General features: G+C 35.0%; 1 protein-coding gene across 1 annotated transcript; it reads right to left on the minus strand.

Annotated features, from left to right (window-relative positions):
• Nucleotides 1-691: 691 nt before the first annotated feature.
• Nucleotides 692-13,010, minus strand: LOC140164964 (matrix metalloproteinase-18-like). Its single transcript, XM_072188371.1, has 8 exons — nucleotides 12,741-13,010; nucleotides 11,067-11,350; nucleotides 5,749-6,071; nucleotides 5,031-5,189; nucleotides 4,325-4,419; nucleotides 3,287-3,434; nucleotides 2,220-2,492; nucleotides 692-921 (listed from the first exon to the last, which is right to left on the minus strand). Exons 1-8 carry the CDS (start codon nucleotides 12,879-12,881, stop codon nucleotides 761-763), a joined length of 1,584 nt encoding a protein of 527 aa, XP_072044472.1. The 5' UTR covers nucleotides 12,882-13,010; the 3' UTR covers nucleotides 692-760.
• Between the last annotated feature and the right edge of the window lie 5,348 nt (nucleotides 13,011-18,358).

Genomic DNA, 18,358 nt, shown 5'->3' on the forward strand with positions numbered 1-18,358 from the left:
GGCATCATGGGCCGTTTTTTTAACTTTTACTCGTGTGTTAACACTACGTACTGTTTACTCCAGTAATTACATTAGACCAAGACGGTCTTTTCATGCAAGACGATTTTAAATCTTTTCTCACAACTCAACATGTTATAAAACGTTTTAGTCTACGCCTGTATATCTGTTACACCGAAGAAATCTTAAATATTATTACAGTTTCTTAATTTCAGAATAAGTCAAACTTCTTGAAAGCTTAAAACAACTTTCTTAAATGGCACTTAAAAGTTAATACTGCAGCAGTTATGATAATAAACAATAATAATCTTTCGTTTAAAAACGTTATAAAAAGGCACATTAGGCTATCCTATACAACAATGGGCTATTCCATTTAAAATCCACACTACCCCTGTGGAGGATTTTGAAATATCTTCAACAAGGTGAGTATGAATTTCAAATGGGATGAACATAATAGGCAGCTCCATTTGAATTTCATACACCCTCTAAGAAAGCTTCAACCTGAATCTTCTACCGAGGGATTCAGTTAATTCCATTTGAAATTCATGCTCCCCCTGGGGGAGTGGAAGATATTTCAAAAATTTTCCACAGGGGTAGTGTGAATTTTAAATGGAATAGCCCAATACACGTGTCACCTATATTTTATTTACAGCATGCTCAACATAAGAAACTTTAAAAAGCTAATAATAAGAACGAATACAAATAAATAAATAAATAAATAAACAAATAAATAAATAAATAAACAAATAAATAAATAAATAAATCATGTTATTGTTATCCCTGATGTGATCCCATCAGCACAATTTAAATAATCTTGAGCGAATAGTTGGGGTGTACTATTGTTGTTCGACAGAAGCTGGTAGAGTTCTTCCGATGTTCTTGTGTATCTGTAGTAAACATTGCCTTTTAAAACGATGATATCACCTGTTTGTAAGAAAAGAAAATAAGAAAAATTAAATATATGATATTGTTATTTACTTCAAGTGGAATATTAATAGTGGAAACGAGTCATAAGATACGACTCGTTCTTTTCCATCCTGACTCTGACTGCCAGTTTGCCAGTTAAGACCTCTCAAAACTGTTTGCATTACGCGCTAAAACGTAGCTGGGGCGTTATGAAGACCAAAAGGCATTTCTTTGAAATTCAAATAGGCCATTTTCGAACGCAAAATGTTGTGCAGCCCCTAGTAGTCTTTCCGGGCAGTCTTCCAAAGATCATAATATGTCATGTCATGTCCCTTCAAGTCCGCAACATAATATATGCTGAAAGAAAAAGTCAAAAGTGCCAAATTTAAAAGTTCAAATTCTTTTATTCTTTTGTGTGAACCGTCTAAGTATTTAATTTGATTTTCGCCATTTTTTTTTCAATAAGGGCGCATGACACCAAATCACTGCGCGAAAGGTGCAATGGTGATGAGTTCCGGTTAAAAGTATATGGCTACTGGAGACAATGTGGTGTCCTTAGGGACCATGTTCTTCGTGAGGTTTGCATGTTCTGATTTAAATGAAAGATGCTAACCTATTAATGACTAAAATAGATATGAAATTATACAAATCGATTTCACAAGAAAAGTAGGCCCTGTCCGAATTACTGCTAACGGAACAAGTTTTAATGCTAGTTTTGGCGTTGAAATAGCGGCGTCGCTTTTCAACATTTTTTAATAAAAAACTGAATCTGTAAAGTTCCCCAAAATTGAAGCTTAAATGAAATTTCAGTCCTTAATTAATACAGGGATGACGTTAAAAAGTGAAAAAAATTGTCACGCCTGGTAGAAAACTCCGCTTAAAAAGTTGATTTCTACGTGCTTTTCAATGGAGAAGTTATTTGGTGGTTTACGCCCATAATCTTTAAAAAAAAAAAACACATGGCAATATTTAAGAAATGTTATTCTTTTTTCGCCCTCTCCTTTTCGATAATCTAAAAACAACCAGCACATTAAAGTATGACGCTATACTCGTATTTAATATAAGAGAGCAAAATATAATTGAAAACCTTTCATCATTGAGAATTGGCTGTCGTAGTGCACGTAAGAATATGACCGTTGCTGGCTCACGCTTTCTTTGTTACGAACCACTGATCGAAATGATCACAACACAAATCCTATGGCATATCAAAATTCGGAACAAGTGTATGAGCCCAGGTTTGAACCAGTAACCAATGGTTGACGTACACTACGACAGCAAATTGTGTCAATTAACCGGTACAATTTCATGGAACTTACCATTTTTATCAGCAAAAGCACCGGTCGGTCTGTTCGGTAAACCAGGGAATGCGTCGGGTTGGAATCTTTTGGGGAATCCTTTTTTAACGCCACCGTAAATTTCATCTAGTCGCCAGACCTTTTTACCACGGAGAAAATCCGTTGTGCCTCTAGTATTGTTATGTATGGCTGCTGTAATTGACTTCGGTAAGTCCGATGATAAGTATTCCTTAATTTTGAGACCACCCTTTGGTGTTGCTGCTATTGTGCCATCATAAGCGTAAAATCTCTCACCTATAATTGGATAAAACAACATAAAAATTATTATTATCATTGTCATCATCACTATTCTTTATTCTCCTTTGGCGTCCTCCTCCACATCATCATCACCATTATTATCACCTCCTTCATCGTTATCGTCTACATCGTCGTCAATATCATCATCGTCGTCGTCGTCATTATCATCATCATCATCATCGTCGTCGTCGTCATCGTCATCATCCTTTTGGCCTTATCATCATCATCATCATCATCATCATCATCATCATCATCATTGCCGTCGCCGTCATTATCATCATCATCGTATCATCATCATCATCATCATCGTCGTCGTCGTCGTCGTCATCATCGCCATCATCATCGTCGTCGTCATCATCATCATCATCATCATCATCATCATCATCATCATCATAATCATCATAATCATCGGCATCATCATCATCATCATCATCATCATCATCATCAACAGCATCAGCAGCAGCATAATGGCTCATCATCATGCATTATTTAAATATTATCAACCTCATCAACCTCAACCTCATCATCGTCATTGTCATCATCTTCATCATCATCATCATCATCATCATCATCCGCATCATCATCATCATCATCATCACTCATCATCATCATCATCTCCACTCATCATCATCATCATCATCATCATCATAGTCGCCGTCGTCGTCATCATCATCATCGCCGTCATCATCATCACCAACATCATCGTCGTCATTTATCGTTATCATTATCATTATCATCATTTTCGTTATCGTTTTATTCTTAATGCAGTATAAAACTACCAGTTTTATTACCTTTGAGGAATATAATCCTCCCATCATGCCATCTCTCATAGACAGACTGGATTCTTCTTGGCAAGCTTTTAAAATGTATTCTCTGATCCTCGCCATCAGGATTAGTTAAAAGATCTCCGTCCAACGTAAATTGCCAAAGCAGCGTATCCTGTAATTGAAAAAAACCCACTCATTTATTATCAGGCGTTTGTTAAAATGTTAGATCGTGAAAGCATTTGGTCCCTACAATAGAGGGCGCAGTTATTGAGAACTAGACCAAGTGACTTTCAGGTGGTGTACGGCACGCTGTGGGCATTTCGTTTCTTTCCTTGACATTAAGGTTCTTTAAAAAATATAAGATCATAATTGGCTGGATAATTGGGAACAATAAATTGATATATTCCATTAACTCCATAAGGTATGACGCTGGAACATATTCGAGCAAACTTAATAATCATGATAATGAATGATATTATGATACTGGAGAGGCCGTTTCCCCGTTGATTTTATATTTCATATGACATCGTCCAAACATCATTCCTAACCACAAAACTCTGTCAGTTTCAGTTTCATTTACGCATTCTATTGTTACATTTATTTATATACTTATTTCGAGGAATTATTTTAGTATATATTTCCCACCGCTGCATAGCTTTTCAATGTATGGGACTGAATTTGAAGAATGATCAATACACACGCATTACGTTTTAATATTTCTGATCTCGTAGAACAATTTTGAGCTAGCTTAAAATTCCCCTGTGCAAGGAACTTACTGAGTCCTGATCTACCTGTACATATTCGAAGCTGATCATGGCTGCGATGGTTACATACTTTAAGCTGACTAGGGTTCGCGTCTGCATATATATAGAGATGCGTCCCTGAATAATGCTAAATGGTTCTGTCTTGGACCAAAGTGGTCAGCAACTTTCTGTAAAGTGCAATGGTTTTATTACATCGCCAGCAATATTGTTTTGTGACCAATCGGAGGGATCGTTAGAGCTAGAGATGAAACGTACAATCCAGTTGATTGGTAGAGTCATCTAATTTAGTTAAACTTACCGAGAACACGTAAAGTTTTTGGTAGATAACAGCGACCGCGTTGAATGTTATATTACAGTATGCTGGAGGAAGGGGCTTATCCGTAGGTCTTGGTCCTGTATGAAATAAGAAGACGAAAATTTAGTTTTTGCAACATTAGTATAGGGTAAATCTAAGGTAATCGCGCAAAAACAAACAAACAAAAAAAAACACACACACAAAAAAAATAAAACAAACAAACAAACAAAGCAAAAAAAACACACAAAAAACCACAAAAAAACAAAAAAACAAAAAACACCACAAAAAACAACAACAAAAACAAAACAAAAAACAAAACAAACAACAACAACAAAACAAAACCCCATAACAAAACTAAACAAAAAATATAAAAACAAGCAGTGGGTGCAGATAAGGAATAGATATGTGCCCGGGTGCCGTTTTCAATTTTTTTAGTTTAATTATAATTCTCTATATTTGTTTTCAGGGTGTGGTTGGATGGGCGCTGTTGAATGCAATATTGTATGACATTGTTTCTTTACTTTAGGGCAGAAGGCACTAATTATCTCTGAATTTAGAGAAAGGGCTAATATAAAAATAAAATCATTGTTTTTATTCTTTTTTAAATATGCTGCACATATTGCAAGCCTGACAAAAAGTACCAAACACACAAATCAAACAAAGAAATGAATCTAACGGCTATTCAAACAAACAAATGCAGTGTTCTTACCATAAATTGCCTGTATTCCTGCAATATCATCAGCAGGAAGTTGAAAATTTGGGTTATAACCACGTTCATAGGGCCACATGAGAGCGTTTCTATTATCAGAGTGGTCCAGTCCTAGGGCGTGTCCGATCTCATGTGTCGCAACGTAGAATAAGTTTGCTCCTGAAAAAAAGAGGAAAAAAAAGAGATATGCCGATAAGATATAATAAACATTGTTAACAAAACGTGCATTTTAAAATGTTTGGGTAATTCCTTAGCATGTCCAGACAGAGTGCTACGATTATCATGGTTATATCAGGGGGTGACACTAAATTCACGGTTTTTGTATAATGTATTGACCTTTTCGGTAAATCCCATAAAATTTTGCGAGTACACCTAGGAACTCGTCATTTGACGTCACGCCGACTTGCAATGCGCCGTAACGATGTTGTATAAATGATGTGCGTGACGTCAAATGACGAGTTCTCAGGTGTACTCGCAAAGGCTTATGGGATTTACCGAAAAGGTCAATACAAAAACCGTGAATTTAGTGTCACTGTAGGTTTTGAGGAGACACAAAATAACTTGGGTATGATATCAACTTCGACCGGCGCGCTGGTCGAACCACCGCGGCGGTTGAACCGCGTTACATTGTTTAGAACAAAAGAAACCGGCTCCAACCGAACGGAACCACCTGGAACCGGCGGTCAACCGCCGATCGAGTTTTGTTCTCATTCCTTACCTGAATAGATTTGATGAGTGAAAACTTCGTCGTCATCAAAATGCACGTCACCATTTGTATCTCCCCAGCCGCTATTTGGGGTAAAAGCATGTGCCAGAGTCCCTCCTTCCCCATCAAACACAGGGTCCAGGTACACCGTGGTATGGCTCCGGGAACCGAACAGGAGATGTATGTCGACTGGATCATTGGCATCTGCTTTGATGAACTCAAGAGGGGCTACATCGCTCCATACTTTGAAGGCGTCTTCAATGATGGCATCAACTTGGTTGTGAGTGAGAGGGGAGTTCAGGTTGGTTTGAGATTGACTCGGGTAATTGTCGATTCTGTGGAGTGAAAAGGAACATTATCAGGCTGATCACTTTATGACAACAATATGAAATAACAAGAAGAAGAAGAACAACAACAACAACACTAGGCCCCCTAACAACAAAAGTGATAAGGGCATTAACAACAACAACACTGATAACGCCGGCACATGCACTCCAAAATAGCAATAAACACATTTTTGATATCACTTTGAATATTGCGTGTCACCAGGCTTAACACTATCCATCAATGCTCTATACAATCATGCATAAACATGTTTACAAAGTCACACACAAAAATAAACTACTTTTCCACCCGTAACCACAACAATGATAACTGCAATTTATGTTAAATCATAAATTTTAAAGGAGTATTTTGTGATTATTTCGCATCCCTTTTTAACTCGGTGGATGTGATTTCCATTGATCCCTTTGTTTGTACAAGTATAAATTAAGTATAAATTAAATGTAGACCTATTTAACACACATTTTTCAATTTAGCTTATAGTATGTCATTGGTGGTATTCGTGGTAACAACATTTCCAACCCGGTTAGTTGTGCATGTGCTACACACACAAAATTACTAGCATTCCAAGTACTTGTCAATGTAAAATTATGAAACATGAATTTCATCCATGGTGTTGTCTTTTTAAACACATTTCTTGTTATGGTATAAGTTTCAATAGATATCCACGAAAAAGATTATTTCCAAAATTTTAGGTGAATCCGATTCTATACGTTTGCGAGTTATGCATGATTATGTTCATTTCGTGATTATTTCGCATCCTCTTTTTATGCAGTATAGATGTCCACGAAAAATACTTATTTCCATATTCAAGTTTCCGTTAATTCCGATTTTGCGTTTGCGAGTTATGCATGTACATTACATTGTCACTATGTTGTAATTTCGTTCTAATAAAAGAACAAAAAGTACAAATTTGAGAATATTTTTGCCAAGCGAATGAATCTGCAGAGTATGTCATTGGTGGCATTTACCAATAAACACCAATATTTCCCACCCGATTGGCTGTGTCACACACACAAAATTACTAGCATTCCAAGTACTTGTCAATGCAAAATTATGAAACATGATCTTTATTGCGTTGTCTTTTTTAAAAGACAGTTCTTGTTTTGCACACAGTAGCAAAAGGTCTATGTAGCCAAAGGTTTCCTATGGTATAAAATTCCCAACTTAAAAAAGAAAGAAAGAAAGAAAAAAAGATAGGGAATGAGGCTGTGGTGGATCAAGAAATACTCCTTTAAACGTGACGTATTGCAATTGTTAAGTGTCGATGTACTCTAAACCACAGGAACAGAGTTACGCACAACTTCAAGTTCAACTGGTCATTGTTCAGCGTATACATAATACAACCTTAAAGGCCTACTCAGTGATGTGCTCAAATCATCAAAATTCAAGATTTTGATTAGCATGATTAGTATCATTTGATGTGCTAACATATATACCTGTTTAGTGGTCACGCCGAAAGCAAAGACAAAATAAGACGGTTTACACGAATCTGTTAAATTTCTCTACTTCAGTATAGAAATCAGCTACATGTAGGTCTATTTGAATGGAACTCAACTTTGACAATACTGCTGTTTTCCTCATTTTTTTGGATAAATTTTTCATTTCAAAAATACCTAACGATATTTTTACGACTTAGGCCCCTATCCTTCATTTTTAGGCAATAATATACACAATTATCATTTTTTACACTTTCGCTGGGATCACCGAATAAGCCTTTAAGTTACAGTCTACGATGTGCGTGTATTATATCGTTTATTTATTGTTTATTTAACCGGTCAAAATCGGTAAACGGTTGAACAGAAAGTTACAATTCTTTGGCTTTATACCGCAGCATAATTTCCGCACATGTTTCAACATCGCATCATACATGTCATGTGATTATTACATAAAAACTGAATGCTTAGTTTAAAACAGTTTTGAATTAAACTACCGTAAAACATCGTCTACAAGCATATAGAGTGCTTTTGATGAAAGCTAAATTATGGAGTTTGAGCAAATAAATTACCAATACAAGCCAGACCCATAACCAGGATTTTTTTTTTGGGGGGGCTGATTTGGAAAAAGTGGACTTTTTTTCAAAATTTTGACCTCTTTGGACTAGGGGAGGGGCGGATTTTGAAAAAGTGGACTCCCCCCCCCCAAAAAAAAAAAATTTGGACCTTTTTTGAACAAAAGGTATTTTTCGCTCGCTACGTGCGCAAATGGGACTTTTTGGGGGGCATTTGGGGATGGGGGGGGTATTATTTACTATTGTAAGACCAATCTATTGTATTGGCATATTTACGGCAGTGTTTCGTATTAATTTAGCTTTCATCATGTTCATCAAAAACACTCTTTATGCTTGTAGACGAGGTTTTACGGTATTAGGCTACACTGTAAATTCCTAGCTGTAACACTTTTTAGCCAAATTATTATTATTATTATCTATATGTACCTTTTTCAGAAAAAAGTTTCATATTTTGAAACCTATATTCTCCTACACATAACAATCCAAAACAAAATGGTTTACACTTGAAGTTTTTGAATTTTCATCTAATCGTCCCGGGCTATTCGCATCCTAAACACTTTTATCCGTCCTATATACTCTAAATGCTATATACCGTTTAGCTAAGCGACATGTTTAGATATCAAACATTAACCTGTATATAATCTAAACACAAGCTAAACACCACTGTTTATCTTGTGGTTAGATTATATATGGGTTGATGTTTGATATCAAACATATAAATGTAAACACATGCATGTTTAGGATGTGGTTTAAGTGTTTAGGATGCGTTTAGAATAGATACAAATTCAAAGTGTGATAACTTGTAAACTAAAGGGACGGTGTTGACATTATTTTGGATTTGTGATGTGTAGGAGAATAAGGCGAAAAAAAAAGATGTTTGTTTCCTGTAGCAGGTCCAAAAAGTCAAATGCGAAATGAGTTTTTTTTTTTAATCCATGTCTTGAAATTGAAAAAATACCCTTTTCGCTGCAAATTGGAATTGGAATTTACAGTGGGTTTCTCCGACACACAAAAAAAATCATATTTCTTCATATTCAAGAATATTTATATTGTTTTATCGTTAAAAAATTGGCTAAACGCCTAACGAATATAGGTTCATTTCAAAATGAAACTTTTTTTCTGAAAAGGTACATATAGATAATAATAAAAATTTGGTTAAACGCCTAAAAAGTGTTCAGCCAAGGATTTACAGTATACTTGGTATGAAATTGGACTTTATTTCCTTGACAAAATGATAAATTTCTTGTTTCTGAAATCAATAAGCTACAACAGATATTGAACTCTTTAATTCATGCGACAATTAATTCTAGTCAGAAAATACTAATTTTCTTTAATTGCGTCAAATATTTTAAGCGTCGCGATCCTCCATGTCTGATGTATAAATGGGGTCAGTCAGACTATACCGAGAAACGCAGGTACTGCATTTACTGCAAGTTTTTTTTTTATATATAGAGTATGTGAATACCGTCTATACGTCAGTTTAAAATTACAACATAAAAATACTGAGAATGACAATGAAACATAATTAACCTTCCTTTAATCTACGGTTACATATTTGATCAGATTATACTAATTTTAATCTGTTTTTATTGTTATTTCTATTATATTTTTCAGATTTTCAGGATAAAAATTATTGTAATCCGCAAGAAACCTGTCTCCATGTCAGGTTTACCTCGGGAAATATCGATTGACTTGTACCAATCAAAACAATGCATGAGGAAATTAATTTTAACAGGAATTGTGTTGCCCATAAACCGCAGTTTAAATGAAAAATCATGTTAATATGAAATAAAAATGAGGAAATACCCCATAGGTCTAGCTACCAAAACAAACAACAAGTGTATTTTTAAATCATGCACACAGTAGGATCCTTACAACTTTAAAATTTTTTTTTTTAATTGTAGTGTTAAACTTGGTTTCAGGTGTTGGATGTTTACCACATGCCAAGGGGGAAAAGAAAGACCAGAAGAAGGGAAATGATAAGCACTAGATAGACTAATAGTATTAGTTCTATAGACTAATAGTATTAATACTTATACTCTATGATATCAAATTTACGGTCCTTAAAAATCTTAGTGGCATGCTTGACGGGAGTGAGGAAATGGGAATTTCCCCCTCACCGTCCCGGCAACTTAAAGAAAAACTTTCGCGCGAAATGAACCCAATGTGTATCAACTTTCACTTCAAATACTATGAACAACCTAAATATTTGTAGGCCTACTCGCGCTGCGCGCAGATATTCCGGTAAAATTGGGCCGAACTAATGCTCTCTGGACTCTGGGCATTGTTTTTGCCCCCCCCCGACAAAAACTTGAGTCCAGGCCACTGGTCCATTACAAAGCGCATTATACTATTGCAGTGATTATTTCACAAGATTATCACACTATTGGTGTCACTAATTACACATTAATAACTCGCTGACCGAGCATGCAAAGTATAATTTTAAGCCATGCATTTTCATGGCAAAACAGATTAATCTATAGCGACTGGAAATTGGCATGAGAAAATTTCATGGTTGGAAATTGCCCTATATCGTGTTTCCATGGAATTTGTACCGTAAATTCCGGAAAATAAGGCACGGCTTAACTTGGTTTTGAACCAATGAAGGTAATACAAAAAATCCATTATACAAAATCTAATCATTAGGCTATGTTTTTGTGTTTATATTTTTTAATGTAAAAAAAAGTCACGATTGGAATTTGCACTACAAAAAGGATCCTACATATTTTAAGTTGTTTCAATAATTGTTCCCCGTATTAGGCCTCAGCTCCGTACTTTTCATTCCAGGGCAATGGACGGAGCTAGGCCAACCCTATGATGTTTTTGTTTGTGTCCGCATGGAATGACTATACAAATTCCCCTTCTCCTAATGCTCATTTGGGAAGCTTCTCTTTGTCCGTCCGTGTTTTGTTTGCTTGTTATTGTTTTGTTTGTTTATTTGTTTATTAACTTTGTTTAGTGTTTGTTTAATACTCACTTGTAAGTAATGCGGTTAACAAACCATCTATAACTCCGTGCTCCGGCCACATTGTATCTCCTCACTCTGCTAGAATCCTCATCTTGCACACGGACAACGACATCAGCTACACCACATCTGGGTTTCTTCATCATCTCCATCGTAGGCGGATCAAACTTGCCTGTCTGGTCTACACCAGCGTATCGCTGCATGGTTTGCAATGCTGAGGTAATTTCATCAGTCGATGGTAAATCGCCATCCTTGTTTGATTCCACGTTTAGATAATGATATTTTTTCAAAAAAGTCTGAAAAAAAATTAAGCAAAAACCTTATAAAATGTTGCTTTTTTTCTTGATTTACGTCCTTTCGTTACAATGACAATATCCACTCAAGAGGTTATAAATTGTAATATTTATATCAAGGACTTGTTTTAAACAAAAGTTATTGACCTCTGATATGCGTTTGAAAAGTACAATAAATGAGTGATTTACAATATAGATAACATCCGAATTGATTTCTGTTTAAAATGCAAATTAAATGAACCAGTTACATAGTCATCTCAAGTTCTGACAATAATTTCTGATTTTCAAATAATGTTTACAAAAAGTTTTTCTAAAAACTTTTAAGTTTTAAGTTTTTTATGTGAAAGATACATAAAACCGATGCCAAGAGAAATTGTGTCACAAAAATGTCAACAATCCAGATCTTCGTTGGTGAATATTTTCAAACGAGTACGCGGGTGATATGACAAGTGGACTGATTTCCAATGTATTTTCTATGTTTAGAACTTTAGCTCCATGGCTTTAATTATCTTGTAGATTTAAATAAATTTAAGCAAATATTTCTACTACTCAAAGCGTAACGTTTAAATTAAGGGTACACGATGTATTGTTGGTCGAAGCAGGCAAAAAAACAAAAAAAAAAAACCGATTTTCATTATCTTAATCAATATTTATTATTGAAAAATAACACTTTGATGTTTTGCAATAGGCCAAGTAAAAATAAAAACATGTTTCTCGTCCGGGTTTTTAAAAATTAGGAGAATGAGGGGCTTTTTATTTTCAATTTTTTATTGGAAAACGACACTAAATACCTGTATTTGGCACCATATTTCGGGTATTCGACATACACATTGATATCTGAGAAAAAGGAGGAGGCCCTTGTTATTTTATTGTTTTGAGAGGTCGACCCCTCTAGTGATCACAAAACTCTTCTTAAATGATGTATTATGCATTTACAAAGCCGTAAAATAAGTTTCAACTTCGGAAACATCTTTTTCAACAAGTTATAACTGAAAGTTTACAAAATAAAAAGAAATTCGAAAAATCTTCAAAAAATGAGGAGGGCGCGGACGAGAAACATGTTTTTTTTTTACTCGGCCATAGTTCATTCTACAAATAATATACTTTGAAAACTTGCTTGATTTATTGTTGTTAAAGAGTTATGTACGTTTTACAAAAGTGTTGTTGTTTCAGCCCTCTTTACAGCATAACTCAAGAACCACATGGCACATACAAAACTATATCTGTGATATTTGAATCTTCTACACGCTCGCTATGAAATCATCAATACAATTTGTGCCAAAGCTCACTACCATTCGCAAGATGCTGTGAACTACCAAATCGCAACAGTTTAAAATAGTTGCTAACGTCAATTATGATAAAAGTGAAATCAAAATGAATAAAAAATACTCACGAGGCCTTCAAGTATATCTCTAGTAGATGGCTCCGAAACTAATGTAGGTTTTCCTTCAACATCGATTGGTAAAGCATCCAATTGACAAAAAATTATAATAAAAATCACTGCTAAATGAAAATAATCTGCCATTGTTGTCATTGATAAGTTTCACAAGCCAAAGTAAATACCAAAAGTTGATATGTATTTATCATAGATGTGTAATTGTTCGTAGCGAGCTGTTGATTACACATCCACTGGCGAGTTTGAGGTTTTTATATACATTCGCAGTAGGTTAATCCCTCGATTTGGTAGAAAAATTAAAATTAAAAGTCCCGGATTTTCTATAGACTGAGGTGTTACTCATCATAATTTGACCACAGAACGTCACAACAAAATGATGTTATTTTAGTAGGATTTGGTTGTGTGGTTTTTGTAAATCAGGGATGTTTCCGGTTGGTGGAGCAATTATGAGAATGCATTGTTTTGGTATGTCATGTCTTCTTTGCATTCGTTTGAAAACAGAGTTCAAGTATAATGTAAATGACCAGGGTAAATGACAAGAATACATGCATGAACGAATATGAATGAACGAACGAGCGAATGAATGAATGAATGAATGAATGAATAAATAAATATTTAAATAAATATGTATGAATAAATGAGCCTGCCAATGGACTAAATTAATATATAATTCATTAATCTAACAGATAAAAATGAATAAACGAATGAATGGATGAATGAATGAATAAATTGTTGAATAAATGAGTGAATGAGTGAATGAATGAATGAATGAATGAATGAATGAATAAATGAATGAATGAATAAATAAATAAATATTTATCACATTTATCAAATAGATAAATATGATAAATAAATATATATTGTATAAACAGCAACTAATTGATAAGAAAGTGTGGTGCAGTGGTTTTCCCTTATCATGCTAATTGATATAAATAAAATAAAACATTTATTGTTTATTTATTCACGAAGCATAACTGATTTGTCCTGGGGATTTGTCCGGTCAGCGTTTCATTCAATTTATTATTCTTTTGTTTATTGCTTCATTTCTTCCTCTCTCCCTGTTCTGTAAAATTTTCCTTGAATTCCCTTCCCCTGTTATTTTTCCATAGTACCTTGCTTGTTTGCTTGCTTCTTTCCTTCCTTCCTTGCTCCTTCCCCTCCTCTATTTATTTTGTCCTCCCTCCTTTTTTCAATTGTTCCTCCCTCTATCCCTTACTTCCTTGTTTCCTGCCTTCCTTCTTCCCTCCTCCCTTTACCCCTCCCTTCCTCATTCCTTCCTTCTTTCCTTCCTTCCTTCCTTCCTTCCTTCCTACCTTCCTTCCCTCCCTCCTTCCTTCATTCCTGCCTTCCTTCATTCTTTCTTTCCTTCTTTCCTTCCTGCTCCCTTCTTTCCTTCTTTCATTCCTTCCTCTTTCCTTCCCTCCTTTCCACCCTTCTTTCCACCTTTCTTTCCTTCTCCTTCCTTCCACCTCCTTCCTTCTTTTCTTTATGCTTCCATCGTTACTCACTGAATTCTTCTATTTCTGTAAAAAATAACCAAACCTGGGCGATACCGGGAACTGAGGGTTGAATGAGTCATAAACATACTTCGGTGAATTGCAGGCCTACCGATTTCTAAACTTGAGGTGAACTCTATAAATGAAGGTGTCATATTTGCCACATTTTGTCATGTTTTCTCATGATCCATGTGACAATGTGATGTATGCATTCTTAAACGTATTTTTCACCGACTTCCTAATTCAATCGTCTACCCCGGCTGCATCTTAAAATCAATTTTAGCGAGAAAAGACTCATTTTGTTTAATTATGGCAAATATTATTTCAAACTTGACGACAATTACTTGTGGGTAAATCAAAAGAGTATAAATAGTGCCATATTGAAGCTAAAACAGTGAAATATGGTGCACAAGTAAAACAAATTTCGCGCAAAGCGCACAAAAATGGGCACTTTTTAGGCTAAAATGGCCAAATATGAGGATGACAGAGCTTAATGTGGTCAGAAACATATATACAGGCGTCAACCTGGGGGGGGGTGTGTGTCACAGATTGTGTGGACCATCTCCCATTTATATCAAAGTATTGGAATATTTATCACCCAACCACCCCCTCAGATTTACGCCCATGATACTGCAAGTTGTGTATTCCCAGAATCATTTTTGTCTGATCTCAATATATTTTCTGGAATCTAGATTAAAAGCGATTATAAATACTAGGCCCTATCACACGTTTTTGTCAAAGTAGGCCTAGTCAAATCCTAAAGGGACCACATTTTACACCAATACATGAATACACTCACACATCCTATAGACCTACTGTCAAATGTTTTCTATCTGGGTCGCGAAGCTGTCTTCTCTTACGCTGAATTTATACTCCATCGCTCAGCGATTCACATTTTACCAATAAGGTAGCGCGTTTTTCCCAATACTATAAAAAGCGCGCTACCTCATTGGCTAAAAATCAATCGCTCGTCGATCAGCGATGGAATATAAATTCAGCTTTAGGGTTATATATTGTGCATGTGGGTTAGTTAAAGAAGGCCTATTTGCATAGCTGCTCTATATACATTTGACAATATCTGCATTCAATATGTAATTAATATGACTTCTGGCAGCTATAATACTTTTCTCCCATTACACATGCATGCCAGATTTTGATGAACTCTGCCAAAAATGTCTCCCCTTTCTGGGTTTCCAAAAAATCGTTGGCCCCCATAATTTGTATCGCCCTGTATATTCAATAAAATTTCATTGAAATTGTGGAGATACGATATCTAACACTCCTCCCGTCTTTAGCGGATTCTCCAGGAGGAGAAGGGATTTAGGGAGGAAGAAAGAAGTTCCTTCTTCCTCCCTAAATCCCTTAAAGAAGGACGATGGAAGCCCACTTGTGTTTGACGATGGATGAATTATAAATAAAAGAAATGTTCATAAAACATGCGTGTACCATTTCATGATTGATAGTCAGTTATTTCCGATCCCGGTCGGCGCAAACCCAAGAACAACAGCCCACGACAATATCTATTTTCCATTATGATTTACTTCTACGCCTCCAAAATATACCTTAACGCCTAAGCCTTAACGCGGACCCTTATGATCAAAATATTTGCTATGATCATGAACTTTAAATTTTTGTTAAAATATAAAAAATCAGTATTAAGTCCTAAAATAATTGGAAAAATTAGACAAAAACCAAAAACCAACCCCCCCAAATAAAAAACAGTTTTAATTTCCTTTATTGACAAATAGGCCTAGTAAAACACAGGTCATGGGACGGTCCCCGGAAAAAATGAATGAAAAACAAGGCCGTTGAATATTATATATCAAGTTGGACTACAAACAAACTGAAGCAGATTAATATTGATATTAGGAAATGATTATCTTGGTTAAAGTTCAAGATCAACAGTTTACTGGAATCTTTACGTCAGTGTATTTGCCACATTCAATTACGTACGCGGTGTACGCCTACTATCAATATACCAAATCATTTTTTAACTGTCAGAATCATCATCAAAATAACTATGAGATGATAATTATTAATCCACAATAATTTGTTGGGCGGACTTTCACTGAATCCCAACATTTTTCAAATATCTGATGCGTTGCGGTAGATGTTGTTGCTAAACGCATCCTTATTGGAGGTGATCCAACAGGTTGATGTCCGATGTAACGGCTTAAACATTAATAAGTTGTCTAGTCAGATGTCTATTTTACTACATGATATCTTAAAAGGGTGATCCCAGCAAACACAAAACGTTTTCGACGTCATTCGCAAAAGGTTATAAAAGGTTGTCAGAAAACGTTTAAATATCGGGTTATATAAAGGGTATATTAATGGTATAAAACGTTTTCATAACATTAAAAATATTTTTTTGATAATCTATTGCTCAGCAAACAAAAAATGTTTTACAGAAAACGTTTAAATGTCGGGTTATATAATGGGTATAAAAACGTTTTAATAACATTCCAAAAACATTTTTGAAAACTTAATACAAAACATTCTAAACAGAATGTTATTTTGGAGTTGAAAAAATATTTTGCGAAAAATGTTTGCCCAAAATATTTTCAATAACGTTTTAAAAACGTTTTTATGACCTTTATATAACCCGACATTTAAATGTTATTAAAACGTTTTGAAAAAAACATTTTAAGAACATTTCTGTGTTTGCTGGGTCCAAATATTTTAACATAATGTTATTTAATTGTTGACAAAATATTTGGCAAAAAATGTTTGCAAAAATAGTTACAATAACATTTTTGAAAACATTTTAAAAATATTGTTGTAGTGTGTTTTCATACAAAACGTTTTAAAACGTTTTCATGACCTTTATATAACCCGACACTTTAATGTTATTAAAACGTTTTTATGTAAACCAAAAGCCAAAATATAACTTATTTAAAACGTTTTTGTGTTTGCTGGGATCTTAACCCTGGAATTATGGACACTTTTTACGCCTCCCTAAGACCCGTTTTTTTAAATTTTTGTAAAATTTGACCAACATAAAAAAATGTTCTCCAAAAATAGTCAAAAATGCTAAATTTGGCAAAAAAAACAAACATAAAAGACACGATTTTCAATCAATCAATCAATCAATCAATCAATCAATCAATCAATCAATCAATCAAGCAATCAATCAAGTAATCAATGACATTTCGTTACAAAATTATCAACGGCGCTCAATAGCTCAAAAGCTATTGCTATTAGCGTGGCTCTTCAGGAGCTTCTTAAACTGTTCAAAAGTACAATTTTTTATTTGACCTGGTAATGTAATCCACAATTTGGATCAAAACAAATCAATTTTTTTAAAAGCTGTCGATACTTCGCAATGTTGTGCCCCCCCTCTCGAAAAGCTGTATATGCCACTGTTTATATACAAGGAAAATATTTCACAGCCTTTACAATAATTAATTTTACGGTTAACTGTTTTTACAACATTTTGCATTATACTCAAATTATTCTAAACCAGGAGTATATTGGTTGGCAATAATTTCGGCAATTTTACTGACGGCAAACTTCATAAAATATCATGAATATAATGGCTTACACATCAGAAAACGTTTGGCAAATTAGTTGCATGTATGCCTATATTGTAAAGTTAAGGCGAGTGGATGGGAGAGCCATATAATATTATTATCCAGTTTGAGTGTAATAACTAAAAACTACAGTATACTTCATAGTATTTATAATACATTATATTTTGCAAAGAAATGAGTCAAGGAAGCCAATAATTCAATAAACATAAAAAAGTGCAGTGATTTATAGTTCGCTACGCACAGGCACAACGCCTAGACGTTGATCCACAAGCCTCAGCACACTTTCAGATTGTCGCTGACCACTACGGCCCACATCATTCCATAAACCATTTAACAACAACTCAGGGACTTTGCAGCTTCAAGAACGCACACCCTAGACATTCCACAAATAACCTTCGCACCCAGGATCAGCTCCCCGAGTTTCGTACGGGTTACAATGAGACAATTAGCAGTAAATTCCTTGTCCAGGGGAACTTTTCCACGAGAGTGTACTATAGGCACCACCAGGGTTCGAACCCGCAACCTCTCGCACCATAGTCGAACGCCTTATCGATTGAGCTTAACTTGACTGCTACAACATAGCCCA

The sequence above is a fragment of the Amphiura filiformis genome, chromosome 11 (assembly GCF_039555335.1).
Source record: "Amphiura filiformis chromosome 11, Afil_fr2py, whole genome shotgun sequence".
Classification (NCBI taxonomy): Eukaryota; Metazoa; Echinodermata; class Ophiuroidea; order Amphilepidida; family Amphiuridae; genus Amphiura; species Amphiura filiformis.

Excerpts from the sequence above, each read along its gene's own strand:
- LOC140164964 (XM_072188371.1), bottom strand. The coding sequence starts at position 12,881 with ATGACAACAATGGCAGATTATTTTCATTTAGCAGTGATTTTTATTATA. Across the intron at positions 2,493-3,286 it reads GAGGATTATATTCCTCAAAG|GTGAGAGATTTTACGCTTAT; the intron begins GTAATAAAACTG and ends ATCCAATTATAG. Across the intron at positions 922-2,219 it reads TGCTTTTGCTGATAAAAATG|GTGATATCATCGTTTTAAAA; the intron begins GTAAGTTCCATG and ends TCTTACAAACAG.